General features: G+C 41.9%; 1 protein-coding gene across 1 annotated transcript in view; it reads left to right on the forward strand.

Moving 5' to 3' along the window:
• NRG3 (neuregulin 3) overlaps positions 1 to 23,875 on the forward strand; it is a 1,079,313-nt gene that overhangs the window by 1,028,534 nt on the left and 26,904 nt on the right. Inside the window, exons 5-6 of the mRNA XM_090058267.1 lie at positions 899 to 1,025; positions 18,403 to 18,530. Coding sequence (XP_089914393.1) covers positions 899 to 1,025; positions 18,403 to 18,530 — 255 coding nt within the window. The remainder of the gene's footprint in view (positions 1 to 898; positions 1,026 to 18,402; positions 18,531 to 23,875) is intronic.

Raw genomic sequence — 23,875 nt, forward strand, 5'->3', positions numbered from 1 at the left:
GGGAGAGTCACATACTATCTTGATTATCAAGACTAAATGAAGAATCACAGAGTGAAAGGCCAAACATTGTATTCATCTACCAGTTGTTGTCCAGCTGATCCATATCTGTATTCAGAAGAAAAAATAAACCTTTAAAATGCATCCCATCCTCAGTGATGTACTGAAATTTAGAACTTAGAATGACAGTACAATAATGCACTAGAAAGAGAAATGCAGTATTAAAATGTGTGGGTGTTAACTCACCTAATGATTCTCCCATCTCTGGCACAAACCATTGGTTCACTTCCAATAACATAAATTGGTTATGAACCTGTTGTTGACACTTGAGGTCATAGCCAAAGATTTTGTCTGTCCAAAGAAGCAGCTTGATTATTAAAGACTGTAAACCAATCCTCATTTCTTTAATACTTTGCAAATACAATTCAAAGATCCTTTAGCAGTTTTTATAACAAATAGATAATAACAGTGGTATCATGTCCAAAAATCTCCACTACGAATAAAAAAAAGTTCTCAAGTATCCAGAGCCATTTGAGAACTGTTGTTAAATACTTAATGGATAATTCCTTACAAAAATACTACAATGCTAATACCTAGTTTAATACTGAAATAATCAAAAAAAGGAAATTATTTAAAATAAGAAATTCTCTTCTTCCACGTTTTAAATTTCACTAGATGATAACTGCTGCATTGAAATAGTAGATAGTGTTAGATCAGCTGCCAGATTGACTTGGTTTTCAAAACCACTAGGAGATGTCTGTGTATAATTACCTATCATGTGTATCATCACTGACTAGAAACTGTGAGGCTGTAGCAACAGGGAAGCATGAATATGAGAATATCAGTTATTGAAATAGAGAAATCAAACAAATTCCCATCTGAATTTTATTTGTACCTGCAGAAAACAAACAAAACAAATTCAGGAACAGCTGAAAGAAACACAGAATGGGAAAACCTACAGCTTAAATGCTTCCAGTATGATGGCAAAATCAGAGACCTTGGCCCAAAACAGAGTCCAGCTACAAAATGTAAGTAAACTTTCCAAATTCAGCACTCAACAGTCTGGTAAATTACAGGGTGATCAGACCTGGGTACTGCTGTTACCACCTTTACAATGATAATACGACTTATCTTATTTGTAAAATACGTGAAATGTAATGATGAAAAAAAATATTATTAATATTATTTCCAATATTACTTTATATCTCTTGTTGATAGGGCCAAGAAGGAATAGGAATTTCCATTAGTTCTTGAGTGATTTTAAACTGTCCAGTATAATCTATTAAGAATAAAAATGAACTACAAATAATCTCCATACTGTTCCAGAAGCTACACCATGCACCATGTATGCATTAGGCCTGTGCAAAGCAGCTAGTATTCACTTCGGATTCAGATTTGGCTGATTCGGGGGACAGTGATTTGATCTGATGATCAAATGACTGTCCCTGATTCTTATTCAGAGACTTGGCTGCTGCTGAGTCTCCAAATCACACAGGCCCATCCACCACCCACTCTCTCAGCCCCGGCATGACTACCCTGCCTGCCCTAGCTCCTGGCTCTTTGAAAACAAAAGCCCCAACTCACCAGGTGCTGCTGGGTGGAGATGTGATCCTCGCTTCCCCTGACTGCCCCACTGCTGTGTGGGGGGCTCTGCACGCCCCCCCTGACCTTTCCCCTGCTGTCCCAGGCCCTGCCCCCTATGGCTGCCCTGCCTATCCCAGCTTCAGCCCTTTAAGTAAAAAAAAACCTCAAAACCCTGGACACACCAGTTCCTGCCCAGCAGGGGATGATCCTTGCTACCCCACACTGCCCCACACCATGTGGGTGCTCTTCCATGAACCCCCCAGAGCCGCTGCAGTATCTGGTGAGTGTGGGTTTTTTTCTTTTTTTTCTTTAAAGAGCTGGAGCTGGGGTGGGTGAGGCAGCCCTGGGGGAGGTGGGAGAGTAGGGGGGGGGCTCAGAGAGCTCGTGACAGAGCTTCCCATACAGTGGGGTGCAGTGGGGGGGTCAGTGGGGATTGCCACCCCTTCCACTGGGAAGCACCTAGTGAGTTGGGGCTTTTTTTTAAAGCACGGGGAGATAGGGCGGGTGAGGCAGCCATGTTGGGGGAGTGGGAAGGGGTCAGGGGAAGCTGGGGGAGCAGGCATGGGATGGGGCCTGGCAGGGGTCCCCCATGGTCCCCTCCCCTCTCCTCCAGCTCTGAGTCTGTCTCCAGCTCCCAACTGTATCAGGCAGGGACTGCCTGAATCATTGAAGCTCTCTGAATTTTTTCCAAATCGATTAAGAGGGCTTCTAATTGATTTGGACCTTTTTATTGGTCCCCTGATTTGATTTGGATTTAGAGATTTGGCCACCGAGTTGAGCCAAATCTCCTCCAAATCAAATCAGTACCTGAAGCTTCACACATCCCTAATATGCATGCACTATAAACTGAAGATTTGAAGTGTCCATAAAGTATCATAATCAGTGATTTATGAATCAAGTTACATGTAAATTAGGCGCAATCCCATGAGCATGAAGTATTTAGAAAGGGAATTGTAAACAAAATAAGTATCATTGTGCCCGTCTATAAATCTATGGTGCATCCATGCCTACTATACTATGTTCAGCTTTGGTCTCCAAACGTCAAAAATGATATAGAAGAACTACAAAAGCTACACTGAAAGGCAACAAGGATAATCAGGGCTATAGAGACACTTCCATATTAGGAGAGTCTGAATAAGCTAAAATGTTTCAGTTTAGGAAGAAGACACTTGAGGCAGGGACCTGAAAGAGGTCTAAAACTGCTACATGATGTAAAGAAAGTAAATAGGGATTAATTATTCACCATTTATCTCAATTCTAGAACTGAAACTACTAGGTTGTAGGTTTAAAACTAACAAGAGGAAAGTTCTTTTTTACCCAGAATTCAATTAATTTACAGAACTCATTGCCACAAGATCAGCTGGAGGATCATGCCGAGTTCAAAAGAGGATTGGAGAAATTCTTGGAAAAAAGGGTCCATCAGCAGGTATTGACCATGGTAGATAGGGGTACAGTCCCTTATTTGGATCTTCCTAAGCCTTTGAAAGCTGGAAACTGCAATGAGAGAGGAGAGGGAAATGAAAGATTTTGGACGTGCCTCTTCTCCTCAGCATCCGTATTCTGCCACCTAAGCTCCTCACGGAGATTCATTTTAAAGTGTGATGGAATCTAATCTGTAATCCCAACAATTGCACCTCCTGCCATGCCACATGTGCATGGCAAAATATGCAGTTTTAGGACCAGGGATTAGATTCAATTCACATCTTATTTGCCAGTGCAGGGGGAGCCCTGGAATCACAATCCTGGGCTCCCCCTGCACCAGCAAGTTGAAACCTGAGTGATGACAGTCAGCTGATTTTTAGTTTGGGCAGGCAGAGTTGGTGCTAAGCAGGGTTTGGGTGGGATATAGCCATCCCAAAATTTGTGGTAGGCCTCCTGTAGCCACCCCTCCCAGCGCCACCCCTTTCCAAGCTCTCCGCCTCTCTCCTAGGTTGCTGCTGCCTTCCCTGCACAGCTGAGCCCACCCCACTCCTGCCCTCAGCCCAGCCTGGCCCATGGGGCCCATGTCCAGAAGATGTGTAGCACAGACCCCCAATTTTCTGTCTGGCCCACCTCAGCCCACTCACTGGGAAGAGGCTGGCATTGCCCCTGAGGGCCAGGAACTACCCATAGATATGGAACCAGCCACAGTTTGGTCCCTGTTCCAAGCTGAAAGTTGGTGGATTGTCAAAATGTCAGGTGATGGCATACAGGGTTTTCTTTGTCCTAGAGCATGGGTACGCTGGGATCAAGGTGCCACGGCCCAGTCCTTGAGTCCCTGTGCCCCGAGATGAGTAAACATCATCTTTGCCATCAAGTTAAGTGGCACATGCAGATTTTACAGTTCGTGGTATATGGGGACTATATGTCACACATGGTTAATACAGGTCCCAGAACACAGGGACCCAAGGGTTAGGGAGTCTCTCCCCATTTTCTGACACCCTTAAAGCATGGGACCTTGGGATTTGAGAGAGGCTCCTTGATCCTGAGGTGCCCAGGTGCTGGGAAGTCAGAAAACTGAGAGTGCAGGCTAGTTTCACAGGTGGTTTTTAAAGGTCTGAGGCACAGTGAGCCAAAGATCAGGGTGTCAGGCTCACCATGCACCCCATCTGCCTCCAGGGGTCAGGTACAAGCTCCTAGTCCAACTGGATAAGGGATAGCTGTGTCCTGGACCTCAGTCTACCCCATTCTGGATCCTGACAGGATTTGGCAGGAGCCAGCCCCAACCAGCCACATGTTCAGTTTAAAGCATGGTAAAAATAAGTTGCTCCATTATATGTGGAGCAACTATGTGGCTTATTTAGTGTATTATCATGCCTTAAATTGACTTGACCTTGTGGCTGGGTTACTATTTTAAGGTTTGATTGACCTGTTAATCACATATATAAATTGGGATGGCATCAGGGGCCCTATGGTCTGACTGAGTAAATGGCACTTCTTACGTTCTTATGTCATTGGGCATGTAAAAAAAACCCTACACTGAAACAATGATATTATATTTGAAAAATATCAAAGTATTTAGCATCTATTCCTAGTTACTTTCTAAAGGTCACATTCTCCTTTTCTTCAAATCATACACTGCTAGTCCAGCCCATTTTTTGATGAACAAAGACATGGGAAGCAAGGAACAAAGATACTGGAACAAATGAACAAAGATCCTGGTGGTGTACCCAGAATTAGAGCATAATAGGCAATCACAGAAGATGCATTAAAGCCTCTCTAAATGCTTAAATTTCTCTTTCTGCATTTTTATTTCATTTTTGATTCCAAGAAATCATCACACAAAATGCCATTTATACTGTGCTAAACAGATGCAGAGACAGTGAAATGTTAATCTCATAAACAAGCTCCTGTCTCTTTCTCAAACTTTGTTAAAGTTCATTTTATAATTGTAGATATCTTTCTTCTCCATTTTTGCTGAATGAAATGAACAACAGATTTTATCATTGATCCTAGTTGAATTTAAGGTTATATCACATAATTCCCACCTGTGAGTTTGTCAGATCTTTTAAGATATGAAAGGGTTTTGCCTGGTCAGGTAGGTAAAGATATTAAAGTTCAGCAAAAGTGGAACAGACAGTTCAGTAAGTCACATCTGTACCTCTGAGTCAGTATTAAACCATCCATGCCAACAGATTGCTAAAAAAGTATTCTAGCCTCATTTACACTTTGGTTCAATCTTAGGTGCCAAATTACAAGACCCCTTTAGTAATTAAGGAATTTTTTTTTTTTATACTCTATAGACTGTACTGAAATGATAGGTCCAGTTCACCCAAATGCTGCAGCTGCTTTTATATTGCATTGGTGTTGCAAATCCAGTTTAATCAGACAGTTAAGTTAGGCTTTCGGCTGGCTGCTTTGCATTGTTGGAGCGGTACATAGCAGCTGGCTCTCATCAATATATGTCACTTATTTTTAGTCTGTTTAGACTAACGTATGTAAAACAGGGTTTGACTTGGCATGGTAGACAGAGCAAACTTTGTGTCAATCCAGTTCACCTGAAACTGTTTATAACTAGTTTAGCAGTATAACCCAAATCATTTGAAGTCATAGAACCTGCACTACTGAAAGAAGAGCTTCTGGATTATTATTTATGTTTATTAAAGATTCTGTGACTTTTTTTTTGGAAGAGTGCCTCCAGTAATACTGGCCTGATTTCAACTTGTGATGTCTTTTGAATTTCCCCATGATTTAATTTAGTCTGGTTCCATTATTCATTACTCCTTCCCGTTACAAAACACTGTATCATGTTGTGTTTCTGATTCATAATGTTTGCAGTTGATTTTTCCTGAATGAATAATAGGTGAAGTAAAATCTGTAAAGTGCTTTTGTGATGCTTTTTTCTTCTGTAAATTATGTCTCAGTTGTTATTAAATGTACTCTCTCTGTTTTCCTTCAGACATAATTCAATAACATATCTTTAGGACCAACTTTGTGAAGAATTATATAGTGTCTTTTGAGCATTTGTGAAAGAGTCCACAAGCTTCAACAATGACTTTTTCTTTTGCCATACTAGTGCTTACATCACCGGGAACAACCAAAATGCCTGAAGGGGTAGTTTGTGAATTTCTGTTTCTAGAGATTTAAAATAGTAAACAATAATAATGATTTTCAGCCACATCTGCTTTCTAACCAATGCTGTTCAGAATGTTGATTACCAATCAAGGTAATTAACACACAGTTCTTGTTGCTGCTGGCAGGGAGCTGCTTTAGCTTTGCTTTTAATGCATTTTCCCTTTGGGAGAAAAGACACTAAGGAAGAAAAAGAGAATGACCTTGCACAGCTAAGGATGTAGCATGATAGTGTGAGGTAATAATGGTTTCTATTGTTAGACACATTTTAGTGCAAGAGTGCAGGAGGAATACACTTCATTAAATATTTACAAATGATCAGTTAAAAAAACAAAAGACTCAAAATTTCCAAAAGAAATAGGAAAAAGCAGACAGAAAGGGACAGAACCCGCCCCCCCCCATTGTATGACAAATTCTGTATCATCCCCAGAAGCTCTTCAGATTTCCCATGTGTGAGGCTCTGCTGTTCAAAGACCATGCCAGGACTTCTCAGGGGAGGCTGAGTTTCCCTTCGTCTTGCTGGGTCTCGCTCCGTGTAGGGCGCAGTAACACTGGGAGTGTGCTGCACTTCCTAAGTCATTGAACTGAAGCAAACACCATGGAACCTTCTTTCAATCTGTGGATGATGGAAAGAACCCAGTTACCTCAGATGTTTGTATTCGTATCTTCACTTCTTGTATTGAAGTTAATGGTGAAAAATATGATTAAGCCTTGTGTTATCACAAGCTGATGATGCCAACTTCATAAAGTCTGATGGAACCAGTTAGCAAGTAGGAGGAAGAGGATGGTTCAGATTTGATTTTCTTATGCCTCCCAGAAAGTGTGGGGATACCTATAATTCCTTGAAACTTCTTCTGTACTTTACCAAGTGTGCACCCCAAAAACTCCCTGTGTTCTCCCTTGTCTCATGACCTTTTTCTTCTTTCCCTATGGAGAAGTCTTAATTATACTTAACTCCTTTGTCTCCAGACTGGATTAAGTGACTCTGGTACTCAGCCTTTGCTGTTTCCTGTTCTCTTTAATTATTGCCACTTGGGACAATTACATGAAATTCCTGACTTTAAAATAAAATCTTATGGTGATGGTATTTCTATGTACCGTTAAATAGCTGTCACAATCTAATCTTGAGGTTGTTACATGTCATTGGTAGGTGAGGTGAATGCCATGTACAGATTTTTTTTTGACTATGCTATCCACATATTCTCAGAATGATTGATGGTCCTGCTGATTTATCATAGCATCTGCTGTTAAAGGAGATGTACCAATTGCAGCTTTCCTTTCCCTCCCCATTTTAATGGACTTTTGTAAATCAGTGTTTTAATGAGGATTGTTTGAAAGGCAATTACAGATCCTTTTAATAAAAGATGCTATGTAAATGTAAGAAAATTGCTGTTATAGATAAACCCTATGTTTCATGGTGAACCAAGTATTAAAATGAATTAGAAATTTGCATATCATTCCAGTGTAACTCATTTTATTTGCAGCTGTTTGCATTACTGCAGGATAAAAAAAAATGAATTACTTTCAGTCCTTCTGATATCACACCTCGGTGCCAATTGAAGCTTTCTTTACAACAGGCTGATTATGAAAATCAAATAGTTTGAATGTTTGATTTCAAAATACCTTCCATTTGTAACAGAGTTCTCCTGCTGAATCCTAAACTACAAGTTATCTAGTTGGAATTCTTCTATCAAAATTCAGTGCTTAAATGAATGTAAAGTGTTGGACATTCCCCCAAGTTCATTAATCATTGATTTGGAGGGTTGCACTTTGCAGTTATTTAACAAGATGTGGAACAGATACTCAAGTTCAGCAACACGATATTTAAAAAACAAGAGATTGCTGTTCGTGTGAAATGCAGAAGCATTAGAATTCAGTTAATTTAGGAAGTTATTTTTTCTTATTCCTCTGTTTAGAAAAAACTATCTACAATTAAGGAAAGAAAGCTACTTAGCAGTAACTACACTTTGCTGTTGCCTGTGGAGGGGTATATTCTAGGAGTGACATGACTGTATTGCATTTGAAAACTTAAGTTCAGCCTAACCATGTGATTGGTCCAATAAAAGATACAAAAATCCTTGCTTTTCATATTTCCTGGACCATCATGGCCTCATCAACACTCCAACACTACCATCCTATCCATTTGAGTTCAAGAATCTTTGATACTAAAGCTGTTCAAGGTATTTCTACCACAGTGAGATCCACATGTTCCAAAAGTTACCTCATCCTATACACCTTTTGGATCCCTTTATTCTTGAGTCTCTGGAAGATCTTTGGATAAAGGGAGAGAAAATAAGTGTGAATTGGCAGAAGCACTACATTCTGAGAAATCTATTTACTAATAAAATATGGGCAATTATTCTTTTGATTTTTTTTCTGCAGATTTTACTCACCCACACCAAATAGTAGAATAACTAGTATTAATATGTGCCAATGCAGTAAAAGTGAAAAGGATTAATATCTCTTTCACTCCCAATATGAAACATCATCTTCATAAACCAAACTTCTAATTCATGTCCTGAGTCAGGAGAATGACATTTCATGAAGATGTGAATTGAGTAATGACAAATTTTAGGAAACAGGCTTTCTTAGCAAACAGTGGTACTAGAATATGAACCACTAGAAGCATCAAGATACTATCCAGATAATGGAATAGGCTTGAATTCAGGATATAATCTATTTAGGAAGCCTTGAAGGAGAAAGAATCATTTGTTTTTTCCATCATTTATAAACAACTCGCCATACTTATGAGAAGGTTTCATTCTTTCCAAATACCAACTACTTCTTTAAACAGGGTATGTTCACCCTTGTCTCCCAGATTAGCCCGTGAGAGAAAAGCATAAGTGTGTTACCTTAGGAAAAGATCAAGAGTATTACACAATTATGTACAGATCAAAATCTAACTTGATATATTGCAGGAGATTGTTACTTGTGTTTGCATTATTTGTACTTCGCAGTGCACATGATGGGGACAGTTAAAACACTTGAAAGTATCAAAGGCTTTACTACTTAGCTAAATACATTTTATCTCCTGTGTTTTCTTCACTAATTTTGTAATTCTATAAAATAAAATATCAATTATGCTTGTCAGGCAATATTTATTTTTTACAAAATCTTTATGGCACTTTATGAACTCTTGCTGCCTTTGTCTTGTGATTCCTTTACTTTAAAATTTTAACAATTTTTTTCTTCTCTTAATGTTGGTCCTTGTCTTCTGTTAGGTAATAAGTTAAACCTACCATATTTATTTACATAACACACACCTTTTCCCTACAAAATTAGCTACCAGCAGTGGTAGATTAGGGGGGTGCAGTCACAGCTCCCTTGATTTCTACTCCACTCAACATTTAAAACAAACTGCTCAGAGGAACAGCTGCATTTCTAGTCAGGTGAGCTTAGGGAGTTAGTTGACTTCATTTATTGATTCTACTCTTCACTCTGTAGATCAGTGTTTCCCAACCAGGGTGCTGCGGCACACTGGTGTGCCGTCAGCCAGATCCAGGTGAACTGAGAAATCTTGGGGGGGGGGGGCTCCTGGGGGGTGGCTACAGGCAGTGATGCCACCACTGCCCTGCGGCTGGCCCCATGCTGATATCCACCTTCCCCCTGCTCAGTGTTTGGCTGCTCGCCACCCCCTTCCTCCACTCCTACTCTGCCTTCAGCTGGTCTGCCATGGGGTGGAGAAGGCTGGGTATGTGTGCTGTGGGGTGGAAAAGGTTTGGAAATGCTGCTGTAGGTACTAACAGCACTTGATCATCCACTAATCAAGCTAACCTTCCTTACACAATAATCCTCATGATGTTTCCATGCTGTCCAGTAAAGGTATGCCATTACCTAGGAACCTGTACTGAGTGGCTTTGCTTCTAGGGGTTCAAACCCATAACAAATTAGAGATGGGGAGGGGAGGGGCTAGGGTGAAGGCAAGCCTAGCTGTAAGGTAGCTATGATCCAGTGTTCAGAGACAGGAGGGAGTTGCAAAAGTGAGGAAAAGAGATAGGTTACTGTAGTGACTCTTTTGACCCTGTCCTGGTTATTCACTGAAGCAGAATGGGGAGCTAAACCAGTGGCTCAACCAGGGTGGCATAAAGTCAGTTATGGATGGACCCAGAGGGGTTGGTCTTCCCAGGTAGGGGCACTGGAAGTGGTTGAAGTGAGTCCTCCTCTGCCCCCAACTGTTTCTTTCTGTATGCTGAGGGTGGAAGCCACCTATGGGCATGCTGTGGGGCAGAGGGGCCATGGGAAGGAGGTATGTTTATAGCCCTGTCCACCTTCTTCCCCATGGTCTGGGGTTATGAAAGTCTTGCTGAACCATTTTTGACAGGGATTTTGATGGGAAGGTCCTCCTGAGAGTAATGAGGAGCTGGATGTTATGGGCACTAAAAAGCTTTTGGGAGGAGGCAGTCCCATGGAGAAGAAGGGTGTGAGGGTGTGAGGTGAAGGCAGGTGGGGTATTATGAGGGTGTGGGATGAGGGGAAGATGGGGTTTGGGAGTGAAGAGTGTGGTGGGGACTATGGAGCTGAAATCATTCTGAAGGAGATTAGGAGCAGGAAGTATTTTGGGTGAGAGTGATGTAGGAGGCATATGGGGCTGTAGTGAGTTTTGGGTGCTCAGAGGGCATGGGAGAGCTTAGTGGAGTGTGATGGGGGAGGTGGTGTAATGGGGATGAATCTGTACAGGGTTCAGTGGGTTCATGGGAGCAGGGTAGGACCAGTCAGGCATGAGAGGGATGGTTTTGAAGTTGAACATGGAGAATATGTGGGATAATAGGACAAAGTAGAGTCAGGAGGCATTTGAGGTGGCAGAGGCAATGCATAAAGGGTAATAAGGGGCACTGGGGGGCCAGGTAATAGTTTTGGGGCCCTTTGCAACCATGGTGGAGTATCTGGGGGACCTGTGTGTTAAGGTTCATGTCCCTGGCCAGGCTGGGGCAACAGTTGTACTCCTCTGAAATCAAGTGCCTGCCCAACCTGAGGAGTCAGGACCCCTCCCCCACAAAAACAATCAATTATTTGTTTTTGCTTGGATGTTAACCAGAATGATAGAACCACAGGGACCTCATATATTAAAAAAGCTCCTAGTTTCTTTCTAACTGGAGAAAAAATATTCATAGTATTATGTGATAACGCATCATACTACCTGCACTCCTGGTTTTTAAAATCCTGGATCCGCCCATGACCACCAACTTTGGAGGGTGCACATCTTTAGACAACTCATTTCCATGCTAGGATGAAGGCAGGGGAACACTGGAATGGCAGCAGGTGACTGTGCTCAGTATTGGCTCAGTTATGGCTGAACCTCAGCAGAGGCAGAGTCCTGTAGTCAGCATCACTCCTCCTCTGACTGCTTCAGAGCCAAAACAGCTACAGATTTAACCCTTTCATAGCCACAGATGAGTTGCCAGTAGCTGTGTTGGATGAGCAGCAGGGGGAAGGGGAGTGATGCTGACAGTAGAACTCCTTTCAGCTCCCTTCCAGGACAGGCCCAGAGTGATTTGCCAAGGCAAAACCCTCCCCTGCCACCACCAGGCGGGCTGCCCGACGTGCCACGGTGACCTGTTCTGGGGCTCTCCTGGAAGGGGGTTGGGGTTGTGTGCCCAGCAACTTATTGGGGTGGCCCACCCACTCCACAGAAGGAAGGATCAGGCTCCTCAGAACTCTAGCAGGCATCAGGTGCCCAGAAGCAGGCACCTGGTATGATTACAGGAATCATGATTGCAGGAATTGTGCCAGGCACCCACTGCCACCACCTGCATGCAGTAAGTCAGAGCTCTGGGAGGCCTGATCCTTCCTTTTATAGGGCAGCCAAGCCACCCCTGATTGGCTGCTGGGCACACATCCCCAACCTCCTTCCAGGAGAGCCCCAGAGTGGGTCATCATGGGTGCCATGGGTCATCAATCTAGGTCTATTTTAGACCAAGTTTTGCCATTTTTAAATTAGTCTATGTGTTTCAAACTTCTGTTGTGTTACAGATATAGACTGATTTCTGATAACTTCTACCAGTTTATGTGTAATGTCTGTACCTGGCCTTGGTATAATTATCTCTGAGTGGCTCTTAAAAGCCAAACAGTCCTGAATCTGGTTAGCATTTGGATAGGAGACCACAATGGAGTATCAGATACAGAGGAAGATGTTGTGATTGAAATCTTGGTGAATGGTAACCACAGACACTGAATGACTTCATTTGGCCATGGATGATGAATAACAGGAAGGAAAGGAATATTGTAAGTAGTTCTGATTGTCTGGCTGGGAAAGAAAGCAGATATTCTGACTTTTGGATTACCCTTAAAAACAGTTTCTAATCAACCTACCTAATAACAGAAATGAAAACAGAAATTAGTTTATGATCTTTGACTTCTAACCTGTATTACAAGTACCCTCATAAAGATGCTTTTGGTATTCATACTTTGTCAGATAGAAGCTAAAGTAATGGTCCATTGCCACCTCCATAGGCTCAGTCACTATAAGGCTGCAAAAGGCAACTTTCATTTCTGTGACAATCTGTTACTACAAATTGAATTGGTGTAAGAGTATTTTCTTAGGACTTCCAAAATGGCCAACCCAAATGAGGAAAACCTTGATTCCATATGCCACTGTGTATGTGGAATCAACGAAGCCACTGTCACTGGAATTCTGGCCATCCCTTATGACATTGCTACTTCACAAAAGCAGGAGACTACAAATTGCGCTCCCTTTATCTTCAAAGGACAAATTTGGCTGGCTACTTCTTGTGTTTTTAAATGGTAACAAAAAAAATTACACTAGCTCCCTGCTTCTTCATGTAACCTACAATGACAAAGTTTGTCTTTCACATCATGTTTCAGCCATAGAACGTGAAGATAGGTATGGTATCATCATTCTCATTTTCCATATGAAGAAACTAAGGCACACAGAAGTTAAATGATAGGCTTACAGTCACACAAATGTGAGTGACAGAGAGAGGAATAAAATGCACATTTCTCATTTCCCAGGGCAGCTTCCCATATCAAGCTGCCTCCTCAGATTTCATTAATATGTCTAGGAGAGGGGCAGAATATTATTAGAGAGATGCTGAAAAGATATGTAATTGCAAACAACAGTTGATTTTCTCCATGAAACTAAGCAATTTAAAATGTTCATAACATATATTTTTAAATGGTATCTTTATTTGTTATTTTATATAGCCACATGATTCAAAATGCCTTTCAGGAATTGCTAAAACATCAAGCACAACTAGTGAAATTGGAGACAATAACCCCCACCCCAAACTACAGAGCTTGATAATTCTTCAACCCAAAAGCCTGAAGAAGAACTGTTTCAGAGTTACTGAGCATCTACAACTCATTATATAAATAGGTATAGGAAAGTTATCAGGTAAATGCAACAAGAAGAGATGTGGGAAAGGATGGTTAATCCTAAGAAAGAGTAAATAGAGCAAGGCATTTAAATCCACATAAATATCTGGTGAAGGATAAAAATCTAAGCAGATTCCAAGAGACAAGGTGTTAACATTCTCCAGACAAAACCCCCACATTTAAAACTGATTCTTAGTTTCAGAGGCAACTCAGATTTTGGTTTCAGAGGGTGTCAATAGATCTGTTTGTTGGCGTTCTACCTAGAACACATCACAGTAGACTTCATTAATCAAGTCTGCTCTCCATTCTAATTAGAACACTCCAGTGTCACCTTACCATCATGTGTATTAAGCCCCCCTGCATTTCAAAATGGCCTCAGGAGTGTTTTAACTAAAGCTCACTGAATAAGCTTTAAAGAGAGTGTCCCACGGCTATTTTGAAATGTGCAGGGGCTTAATACACATGACTACGAGCTGTTTTAATTAGACTGGATGTCTGGTAACCACTCTAATTAAAAGCCCCCCCCAGCAAAGGACCAAAGGACCTAGGATTAGGACCTAAAAGTCTTTTTATTCATTACTTTGAGCATTTACATCACAATCATGGTTAACCTATAAACTGAATTATAAAAAAAAAATGAAACTGTGATTAAAACACAAAACACAACAAAGAAACAAAAACCCCTACTCTGCACACCATGTCTTTCTGGGAAATTGGTAAGGCCTAGTACATTACCCAGCCTTGTTAAGCATGACTGGCAACCTTTTGTCAGCACAGGTCAAAGCTCAAAACCAGCTATTACTGCAGGCTGCAAGTCTCTGTTCTTTCCTTCGCCACCTCTAAGAAGCCAACTGCCAGATACCTAAATTCTCTGCAGCAAGGATAACTTCAGACCTGACAGAGCAGCTAGGTCTGCAGTGAAGGAGGACATTGTGGAGGGGATGGGTGGCATGGTGCAGTTCCATACACTAATTCCTTGTGCGGGACAAGGCATCTTTGTGAACTGGCCTGTAGGCTGTAAGTTGCCAAGCCCTGTCCTTGGCCATTTTGAAGATATCATGCAGATCTAATGTGGAGAGAGACTTTTTATACCATCCCCTATCCCACCCATGCCCACCTTGAGCCCCAATTCAACAGAAGGCAGAAGATAGCGCCAATTGTTCTTTATGGTTCACTTCTGGCTCATGGTCTTATAGGCTACTTAAAACTTCAATTTAATCTCATGTACAAACACAAGAAAGGACAGGAATAACTTTCTTGCATTAATGGTCCATTCTTTGCATTGCTCAAATTGATTTATTTAGGTCAGAAATCAAAGAGAACTTCATGTCTGCAGCTGGCAGGGTAACCATTAAAGTTTAAAACCTTCACGGGCACTCCTGCCTGAAAATGTTTCACCTAAAATTGTCACAAGTGACAACTAAGATCATTATAACTGAAACAGATAAGAGCATAATACTTTTTGTCAATTTTTCTCAATATGTTTACTTTGTGCATTTGACAAACATTTTGCATATTGACAGTTTCATTGGGTTTTTCTTCTTGGCAGTCATTTAGACAGTTTTTTTGTCCTGCTGTTTGTGCAGATCTTTCACCTGGCTAAAAGGCAGAAGAAAAATACTTGGGAAGGAAATGTGAATTTTTACTTTTTTTAAACACAGATATTAGCCAGAGGGATCAAAAACACATGTAGTAACCAACTCTTCTCAGGTTCCTGTCTTGCTTTTCTAATATGCTTGAAGAGAAGATTATGGGAAATGTGGTGAACCTTAACTAAGAAGGAGGGGATGTTTTTTGTTTAGAGTGCTAATCAGAGGATCATTGGTTGTTAGGCAATAGAGCAGGTGTGGGCAAAATATGGCATGGGGGCCAGGTCTGGCCTGCTGAGGGATTTTGTCTGGTCTGTGACAGGTCCCTTGGTCTTATCCAGTCCAGGCACAGGGGACAGCACAGGCCATTGTGCATGTGGCCAGTCCCACCACACCCTGGAGCACAGTGGGGCTGGAGTGGTGTGGTAGCTGGACTCACTTCCTAGTAGCCCAAGCACTGGTGCTTCTTCCAGATGCCATAGCCACTAAACATGGCACCCATCACCAGGGGCAGGACCCTCACGGGCAGGGTGCACGACAGGGCTGTGGGTGGGTGGGGAGCTGTGTTTAGGACTCGGTCTAAGATCTTGGGGTGGTGACAGCATGGGGTTTGGGATGGGGCATAGCCATGATCTGTTTCCTGCACACCCCTGCAACAGGCACTGGTTCCATGGTCATGTGGGAAGCAGATTGTGGCTCTGCCCCAGCCCTGCCCCTAGCCCCATACTGTCACCACCCCAACATCCTGGACCTGGCTGTGGACACAGCTCTCTACCTGCCTGCAGCCCCAGCCTGTCTATGGGCCCTTCCCAGGCGGGTCCCAGCCAGTCTCCATGGAGACCCCAGGATCACAGGGCAGTGACAGTACGGGGCCAGAGCCCACTGCAGAGCCACGCTGTGCTCCCCACATGTCCCTCCCAAAAAACCAATGCCCATCACAGGAGCGTGTGGGCAGCAGATCACAGTTCTGCTGCGATGGAGCCAGAGATGGGCAGGGAGAGGCATCCAGGAGTGAGACAGGCAGGTAGATGGGGCTGAGGCTGGGATTGCGGGGTGGTGACAGTGCAGGCCCCATCCATATACTGTCACCACCCCACAATCCCAGGGTGTCCAGGGAGACTGGCCACTACTCACATGAGCAGGGCATGCAGCCAGGTGGACAGGATGGGGCTACTTAGGGAGTTTTGGTGAGCTGTTGCATGGTCGGGCGGTGTGCTGACCTCACTCAGGACAGCTCATTAAAACTCTCTATATGGCCTATAGGCCATAATAATTGCCCACCCCTGCAATAAAGTATTGCTGACAGAGAAAATGGTATTAGTTCTTCTATGTGACAGTTTATGTTAGATCTTGACCTCCTTTGTTATCATAATGATTTTTTAATAATACAAATTAGGACTTTCTAGCAAGTTTAAAGGAGGCAGATACTCAACTTCAGTTGAGATCATTTGTCATCATGACATATCTTGTACAAGATTTATTTATTAGCAAAATAATACCAATATTATGTGTAGCAATCCAAATGTTTAAATTTAAAATATGTAGATAGAGCCAGGCTAACTTAACAAAATTGTTAGGTAACCTAAAAATCTGTCCACTGAACTACTCTTACAATCTAGGCAGAAGTGTAGTTCACGTTCTTATATCTCTGGATCACTGCCAATGAGAGCACAGTGGCTTTGATAAAATAGGAATCTGCCTCAACCATCATTTCTGATCCCTCATACAAAACCAATCTGGGACCTTTAACAATTTAACAAAAACAAAAACATCCCTGTTAATTATTTGTTAACATTTATCCTAGTCTGCACTTTCAAGATAAATGTCAGATACAGTGGCACGATTAGGGTGTGGCAACAGCAGCAATTGCCCTGGGTACTGTTGGGGCTAGGGAGTTGAAAAAAAATGCTTTTATCTCAGCTTTATGATTGCAGTGGCAGCAGAAACCAGAAGTCACTATTGCCTCTGTGTGCAGCAGCTACCCCAGGCTCTTGGCCGCATTTTTATCCTGCTGATCAGAGAAGCATATACATGCAGAATTTCCAGTCAAGTCTCAAAGCAAGCAGAACAAGTATCTCATGAAAAGAGAATTTCCACTGATTTATGTCCAGTTCTTGTGTTACAGAGCCCAGAGGCTTCAGATGAGGCTAAGCATTTACATAGGGGCTGTACCAATACAGCTGACAGCATGCCAACTACTTTCAGACTGTAAATGAAGAAACAGATGGTCCAGAATCACAAATTTCAGATCTGGAAGCAGACTTTGCTAAAGGGGGCTTTGAATCCACAGATTTGATCTGAGTCCATTTTATATTTATCTAATGATATAAATCCATTGTATTTCATTTTTTAGTTCCATATATCAATGAAAGAAAATATCAGTTTGACTGAAGGTATCAAGCAAACCAGCAAGGTGCAGCATTTCAGTTGAGAGGCTACTGAGTTTTTTCACTGACTTGCAGGTTTAGTCACATAATCAGATATTTAATTAAATATATCAATATTACATCATTCTCTGATATTTTGGATATAAGGTCTCAAAAATTTCCCAGAAAAGAATTTGCTTAGGACCTCCAGCCTTATATAGTTTGTATACTCTGCATGAGTATAACCTGCATACGTACCTATTGAAGCCTGGTCAGAAGTAGTTTCTGGAGTGGGTGAGCTCTTTGATCTTTGGACTCCAATATCTGGCTTTTGGCACATTTCAGTTTGTGGCCACCTTGGAGAGCTACTTTCTGGCTTAGCTGCTAGAGACTAACTCTTCAAAGAGATGGAGCACATGCCGAGTCATATCTTTAAAAAAACAACATTTATTATGCCTCAGGTTTCTCTCATCCTGCCTTTCTCTTTCCCCCTGTCCCTCTTGGGGGTTCTCCTTTTTAAGACTGTCTATTCGCACTGTGGCTTCTAAGTCCTGCCTTGGCACTAGAAATAGAAGGAAGTTTCCAGATTCTGGGACTTGAATCCACAGGTGGATCAACACATCCACTGGTGGGTGCATTGTTGGTTTGATAGCCCATTCCCCCAGGGGAAAGATTGTCACAGGTCTGCTTCAAAACACTGCTAACTCACTGTTTACTTATGTAAAAGCTAGAAATATTACAAAGAGTACCACAGCCTGTCACAAAAAGTACCTCTAACGCTGTAATGCAACTAACTGCTGTCAAATACATGTCATCATTTTAACTACATTTTTCTATTAGGCATGTATTATTCAGTTCCACCTTTTTAGTAAAATTTTTATATTAAGAAAATATTACTGCTATTCCTCTCTTTTTGATATCCATATAATGCCTAATATATTTTGCTTTTAATGTGTTAATTGCTTTTATTCTCTGTTCCACAGTATTCAAAGACAAATAGGCATTCTAGACCTGGGATGGATAAAGTTATGGAGTCTAGTTTTTCAGGCACTCAATCTTTCTCAGAAGCCTTGTCACCTGATAGAGGAAGCCAGCCTATCAAGCAACATAGGTAAGCAAATGGCTCTCAGACCAGAAAATTGGCAGGCAGAGATGTCCTGGTTTAGTAATATATGCAAGATTATTGTGCATTGTGCCTGGGGAGGCATTCAAGGCTATATGGTAGTAGCATAGCCCCAGCCCATTCAGTAAGCAGATGTCCAAGCATTTCCTTTGCTGATGACATAAAAAAAAATTATGATGATCACTGCCTGTAATCTACCTTTTGTAGAATGCCAAGAGGAAGTATTAAAAGACACCATCGGAGCTGTAGACACAGAGCAGTGAATGAAACAATTGTACTTTCAGAAACCATTAAAAAACAAGATTTTTTCCTGTCTTGCTTTATGCAGTTCATGAAATTAATGACTCATTCTCCTACTGGCAGACTCTGTTACAAACTTTCAACCTTTCTCACTGTTTCTTTAAATAAACAGCACTCCAAATGAAAAATGACTACTTTCTATGTATATTTATGACTTTGTAATAGCCAGCAATTAAAAAAAAATAGCTTTATAAAAATTTAGATACAAAATGTTTCCAAGGCTAGAGGGTAGAAATTACGTCTAAACATGAATAACAAATGGTATTTGAATCAGATTTTTTTAAATGTTTCATTTTTTTTGTTATGACAATTGTATGTTCTAGATAGGGTAAAAAGGGGTCAAATTCATGCCAGGTATAAATCAAGTTGTGGCAATATCCAGTCACAAAATATGTCTGATTTTCCACAAGAAACTACTGGTATTATGATTTTTAAAAGTGAAATGGCTGAGAACAATGTAACTCATAATATTTGGTATATACCAAAAGACATTTCCATTCCAGCCACTTGTCAGCAACATTTTTCTTGTATTCTGAATGATACATTTGCTTAACCTTCCAAAACAATGGCATTTTGTAAGGTAGTAAGGTACATTTGGGTCTCCTTATGTTTCTTTTTGTCAACCCTTTGACTTCTTTGTAAAAAAGAATGGCCAGTCTCATATAAAACTCACTCAGTAGAGCACCAATTTCACTGTATATGATTGCTTGTTCAAGTGATTTTGTTAATATCCTGGAATATGAAAATGATGCCTAGAACTTTTTTCCAGTGGAAGTTTTTTATCTCAGAGGATGCATCGAGATGTGACCCATCTGTAATGCCGCATGCCGCATGAGCCACACATGCAATCATTCCCCTTACTGATAATTTGCAATATGAGGGGAAGAGTGGGCTGACACTGGGAAGTGCCAGTGTCAAAAAAAAAACCCATAACCAAAAAAAGCAGGGTGGTTTATGTGACAGCAGTGTGCAGTGCCTGAAACTAGATTCTGGCAGACTGCAGCAATGCTTTAGCTGCTGGCCAGGCTCCGTGTTGCTGGATCACAGAGGACACAGCCTACACAGGCCCCAAGGACCCCAGGTAAGGCTGCTGGCGTCTCTCAGGTGCCAGCCCTGCCTCCTGTACCTTATCGGGGGCAATGTGCCACGCAACAGAGTGTGTCTCCATGGCCATTCCCCGGGCAGGGACAAGTAGCAGTGGCATGTTGTGATGCTGCTCTTTGTCCCTGGGAAAATGCATGTTTCCACTTACACAGACGTGGCCATTCTGGTCAAAAAGAAAAGCTTGTTTCTAATCCTTTAAATGCCGAGTATGTTAATTCAAAGAGGCCTTCATCTTCATATATAAACATATATAATCATACTACACGTAAATATTTCTGTAGATTCTCTCTTTTATTGAAACAAACGAATAGTTGGGAGGGACACAGATGTTAGGTGAGACCTGAGGGAGGGTGCATGGTACCTGAAAGCTTGTCTAAGTCCCTACTAAATATGCAGGTGGACCAATAAAAGACAGACAGTTCCCACAAAAAAAGTGCCTCACATTTTTCCTGGATCATCATAGCTACATCAACCCAACACTAAAGTTACAAATCTTTTTAATTGATCAAACTGTCTGAATTTTATTTTACTCAGTTGATAAATAATGACTTCATAAAATCCTCAGAAACTTTTAAACCTCCAAATATTACCCAAATTTATAAAAGTTCTTTAAATAAAAATCTAATATGAACTTGAGACCATGTACTTTTTCTTCTGTAGGAAAGTCTTTGTATAGGTCACTGTCGCAGGACACGGAAGTGCCCTGCTCCTAGAAAGAGGGACAGGTGCCGGTTGCCGGGGCAACTGCAGTTGGGTCAGCTGACCAGAAAGGGCAGGGCCTGGCCTATATAAACAGCCTAGGCTAGGGCCAAGCAGGCAGTTCCTCTCTGGCAGCTGAGGAAGAGAGAGCTCTGTGGGAGTAGAAGCTAGATGGCCTGAACAGCTTTGGTTGAGGACTGGGGGGAGCAAGCCCTGGTAGGGTTTTGAACGATGGCTAGCCGGAGGGCTTAGAAATTGCGTTTTAGCCGGATGGCTTGGAGTTTATGTTGTAGCCCAGGGGCTTGAGTTTTCTGTTGGTAGTTGTTACACCGGAGGACCGGGTGAGGCTGTAGGGGTTGGAGGAGGCCTCATAGGAGCTCTATGGTAGTGTGGGGTCTCCTGGTGCTGGAGAGGGCGCAGCTTTGTTTGGGGGTGTATTGGCCCCAGCCCTGGAGCTAGGGGGCAGCGAGAAGCCTCGGAGCCCCAGGGAGGGTGAGCGCACAGAGGCGAGCCCCGAGGGGGTGAGCACACAGAGGCGAGCCTGGAGGATGTCTGCAAGGGCGCGGGCAATAGTAATTTGACCCAACAACATCCAGTACATCCGAGAGGTTTGGGGTGTGGTATAAGGGGTGGTAGGAGCCATGCACAGCCCATAAGGTGGGGGGGGACACCAAATCAATCTGCATGGAACGGGGCCAGGATAAATAAGAGCACCGTGTTAAGAGACAAAAGGCAGCCTCCCTTATAATACTCTTGTCATCAAAGATGTGCTGGGCAAGAACAAGGGTGCTTGATAGACTACTTGGCACGGTAGGGGGTGCCAGGAGAGATCACGGCCGCTCCTGAGTCCCTGCCCTGTGACAGTCATCATTAGTAGAACTTACTAGAAATGTTCTAGTTCTAAATTTTGAAGGACCATCATGATTCTTTTTCCCATATCTCTTGGATTTTATTGAAAGAAAAATGGGTTCCAGTTCCTTATTTGGAGGGTATCAGCCAGTATACTATATTCATATTTCTTACTTCAGAGATGTATTTTGCACTAATTAATGGTTTTATCTGGATTCATAAACAATTGCTTTTATAATTTTATAATTCATGATTTAATATATCAAGGCTTTTTTTTATAAAACATGCAGTGTTAATGATTTATAATCCCATCATTGATTTATGCATCTTGCAACTTCTTTATAAGTTGTCATGGGTTTACAAGTACTGTTTAGCTCAGTGATGTTCAACATATGTGCTGCAGCCTGGATCTGGTCCCCATAGTGCCTGGATCCAGCCTATTGCAGTGGGTTTAAATGTTTTCTGATGTTTCTCCATGCATCTCCTTCCCTGCTTTCTGCTGTGCTTTGGATCCCCTCCACAGGCCTCCTTGCTTTCTCCCTCACTTCTCTCCTGTAGCAGCTTACTGTCCCTCCCCACACTTCCCCTTGGCATGTACTGCCAACTGCCTTTCTCTCTCTCTCCCCACCCTCTCTCCCTGTCTTCTCCCTCTAAGTTTTTTGCAGCCACCTCCCTCTCTCCTTCTCCTCTCCGCTATGGGAGGACAGTAGTGGCCCACAATGCACCTGGATTGCTAACACCCTGCCCATTGCTCTAGAAGGTTAAATTCCACTGGTATAGCTGTTTGATTAGTCATCTGACTTTTTATTTGGTCTCTTCCTTATCCTAATCCTTACACATTGCAAACACATTATTAACTCTTGCACACATATGCTGAATTTAGGAAACTCATTTTTAATTACTAGGGCTAAATATTTCTCCAAACAGTCACTTCAGGACAAGTATTTGATTTCTCTGTTCCAAACTAAACAGTGGCCTAAGCCCACAGGTTAACAAAACACTTAAGCATACAGTTAACTCTGGACTTTCCAATGCTTTAGTAGGTTCCAGGGAAGATGGGGCTGAGTGAATCTGTTCTATTTGAGCCTGGTGATACACCCCAGACCCACAGGTTTGCCAATGAGGCTGCCCCAGCCGTTCCCTAATGCCTATTTCCAGGCCGACTGGCGAATTGGGGCTCAAAAGCAGGCACTGAGGATTAGCCTGGCAAACTCACCAATATAATTTCAACTCTGGAGCATGCCAGAAGCTTGGGTAGGCAGAGCAAGCTCCCCACTTGTCTTCTGGAACATGCTGTTGTTACCATATAGAAAAGATGATTAATTACCACAATTTGGTGTTAGCTAAAATTCTCTGCCACACTTTCAGGAGATGCAACCCAAGGGAAAATAGGTCAAAAGTGATTTTACATCATGTTCTTGTCATCAGCTACATGTTTGCCGTCCAGAACAGACCTGAGAATGCTATACAGGCCACTGGGCATTCCAGAGCAGGACAATATCTTTCCAGCACTCATTGTACTGTGACGATCTTCTGCTTCCCACTGACATGTTTCCTTACATACTCAGAATGTTTCACCCCTGAGATTTTCAAGTAAGCTTATGCAGGGCCAATACTTTCTTAAAATCATTGGCTGTCTACTCCCAGTTTCTCATACTGTCTAAGCTTTAGTGCTACAGTAAAACCACCAATGTAGAAAACAGTTGCTGCTGCTTGTGATAGTATTCTGTTTTTAGTGATTATGAACGTGTCCACTAGAAATGTGAATGGCAGAACTGCTCATTTCATTTAGGCTGCTGAACAGCTTAAGATAATAACAGTATTCTACTGGTAGCAATCTACATGTGAACAGTTTATGTAGAGATGAAAGGCTCTATATAAATCCTGCTTCTAAAATATACCATCTGTTTTATAGGCTTGTGTCTTACAGGCTTATTAGAACTTTATATCATAGGTTTGCCTATGTGAAGCAACTCTACCCTCTGGCAGAACTGGAGAAGCACAAGTACATTCCCCATAAAATGTGAAATCCGTTGTTGGTTCATGCAGACTGTGTTCTAGTTATATTACAAAAAATCAAGCTGTCATTTATACAGGTGGGACAAGTTACCATTTCCCTATATGTGAGGCTGAATTCTGATCTTGTCACTCATGCTGAGTAGTGGCTTTCTCTTCTAGTACTACTGATTTCAATTATTCAATCCATTCATAATTATTTTCATATAAATTGATTTAAGGGAATATTACTACAAGGTCCAAATAATGGGTCTCAATCTAGCTTCAAGTTATCATGCCATTCAGTAAAAAAAAGGAAATTATTCTTAAGATCTAAAATGGACATATGCTTTTATTTTTAAATAGGGCTATAATATTTTTTCTGA

Source organism: Crocodylus siamensis, chromosome 7, assembly GCF_052110815.1.
Source record: "Crocodylus siamensis isolate JL-2025a chromosome 7, ASM5211081v1, whole genome shotgun sequence".
Classification (NCBI taxonomy): Eukaryota; Metazoa; Chordata; order Crocodylia; family Crocodylidae; genus Crocodylus; species Crocodylus siamensis.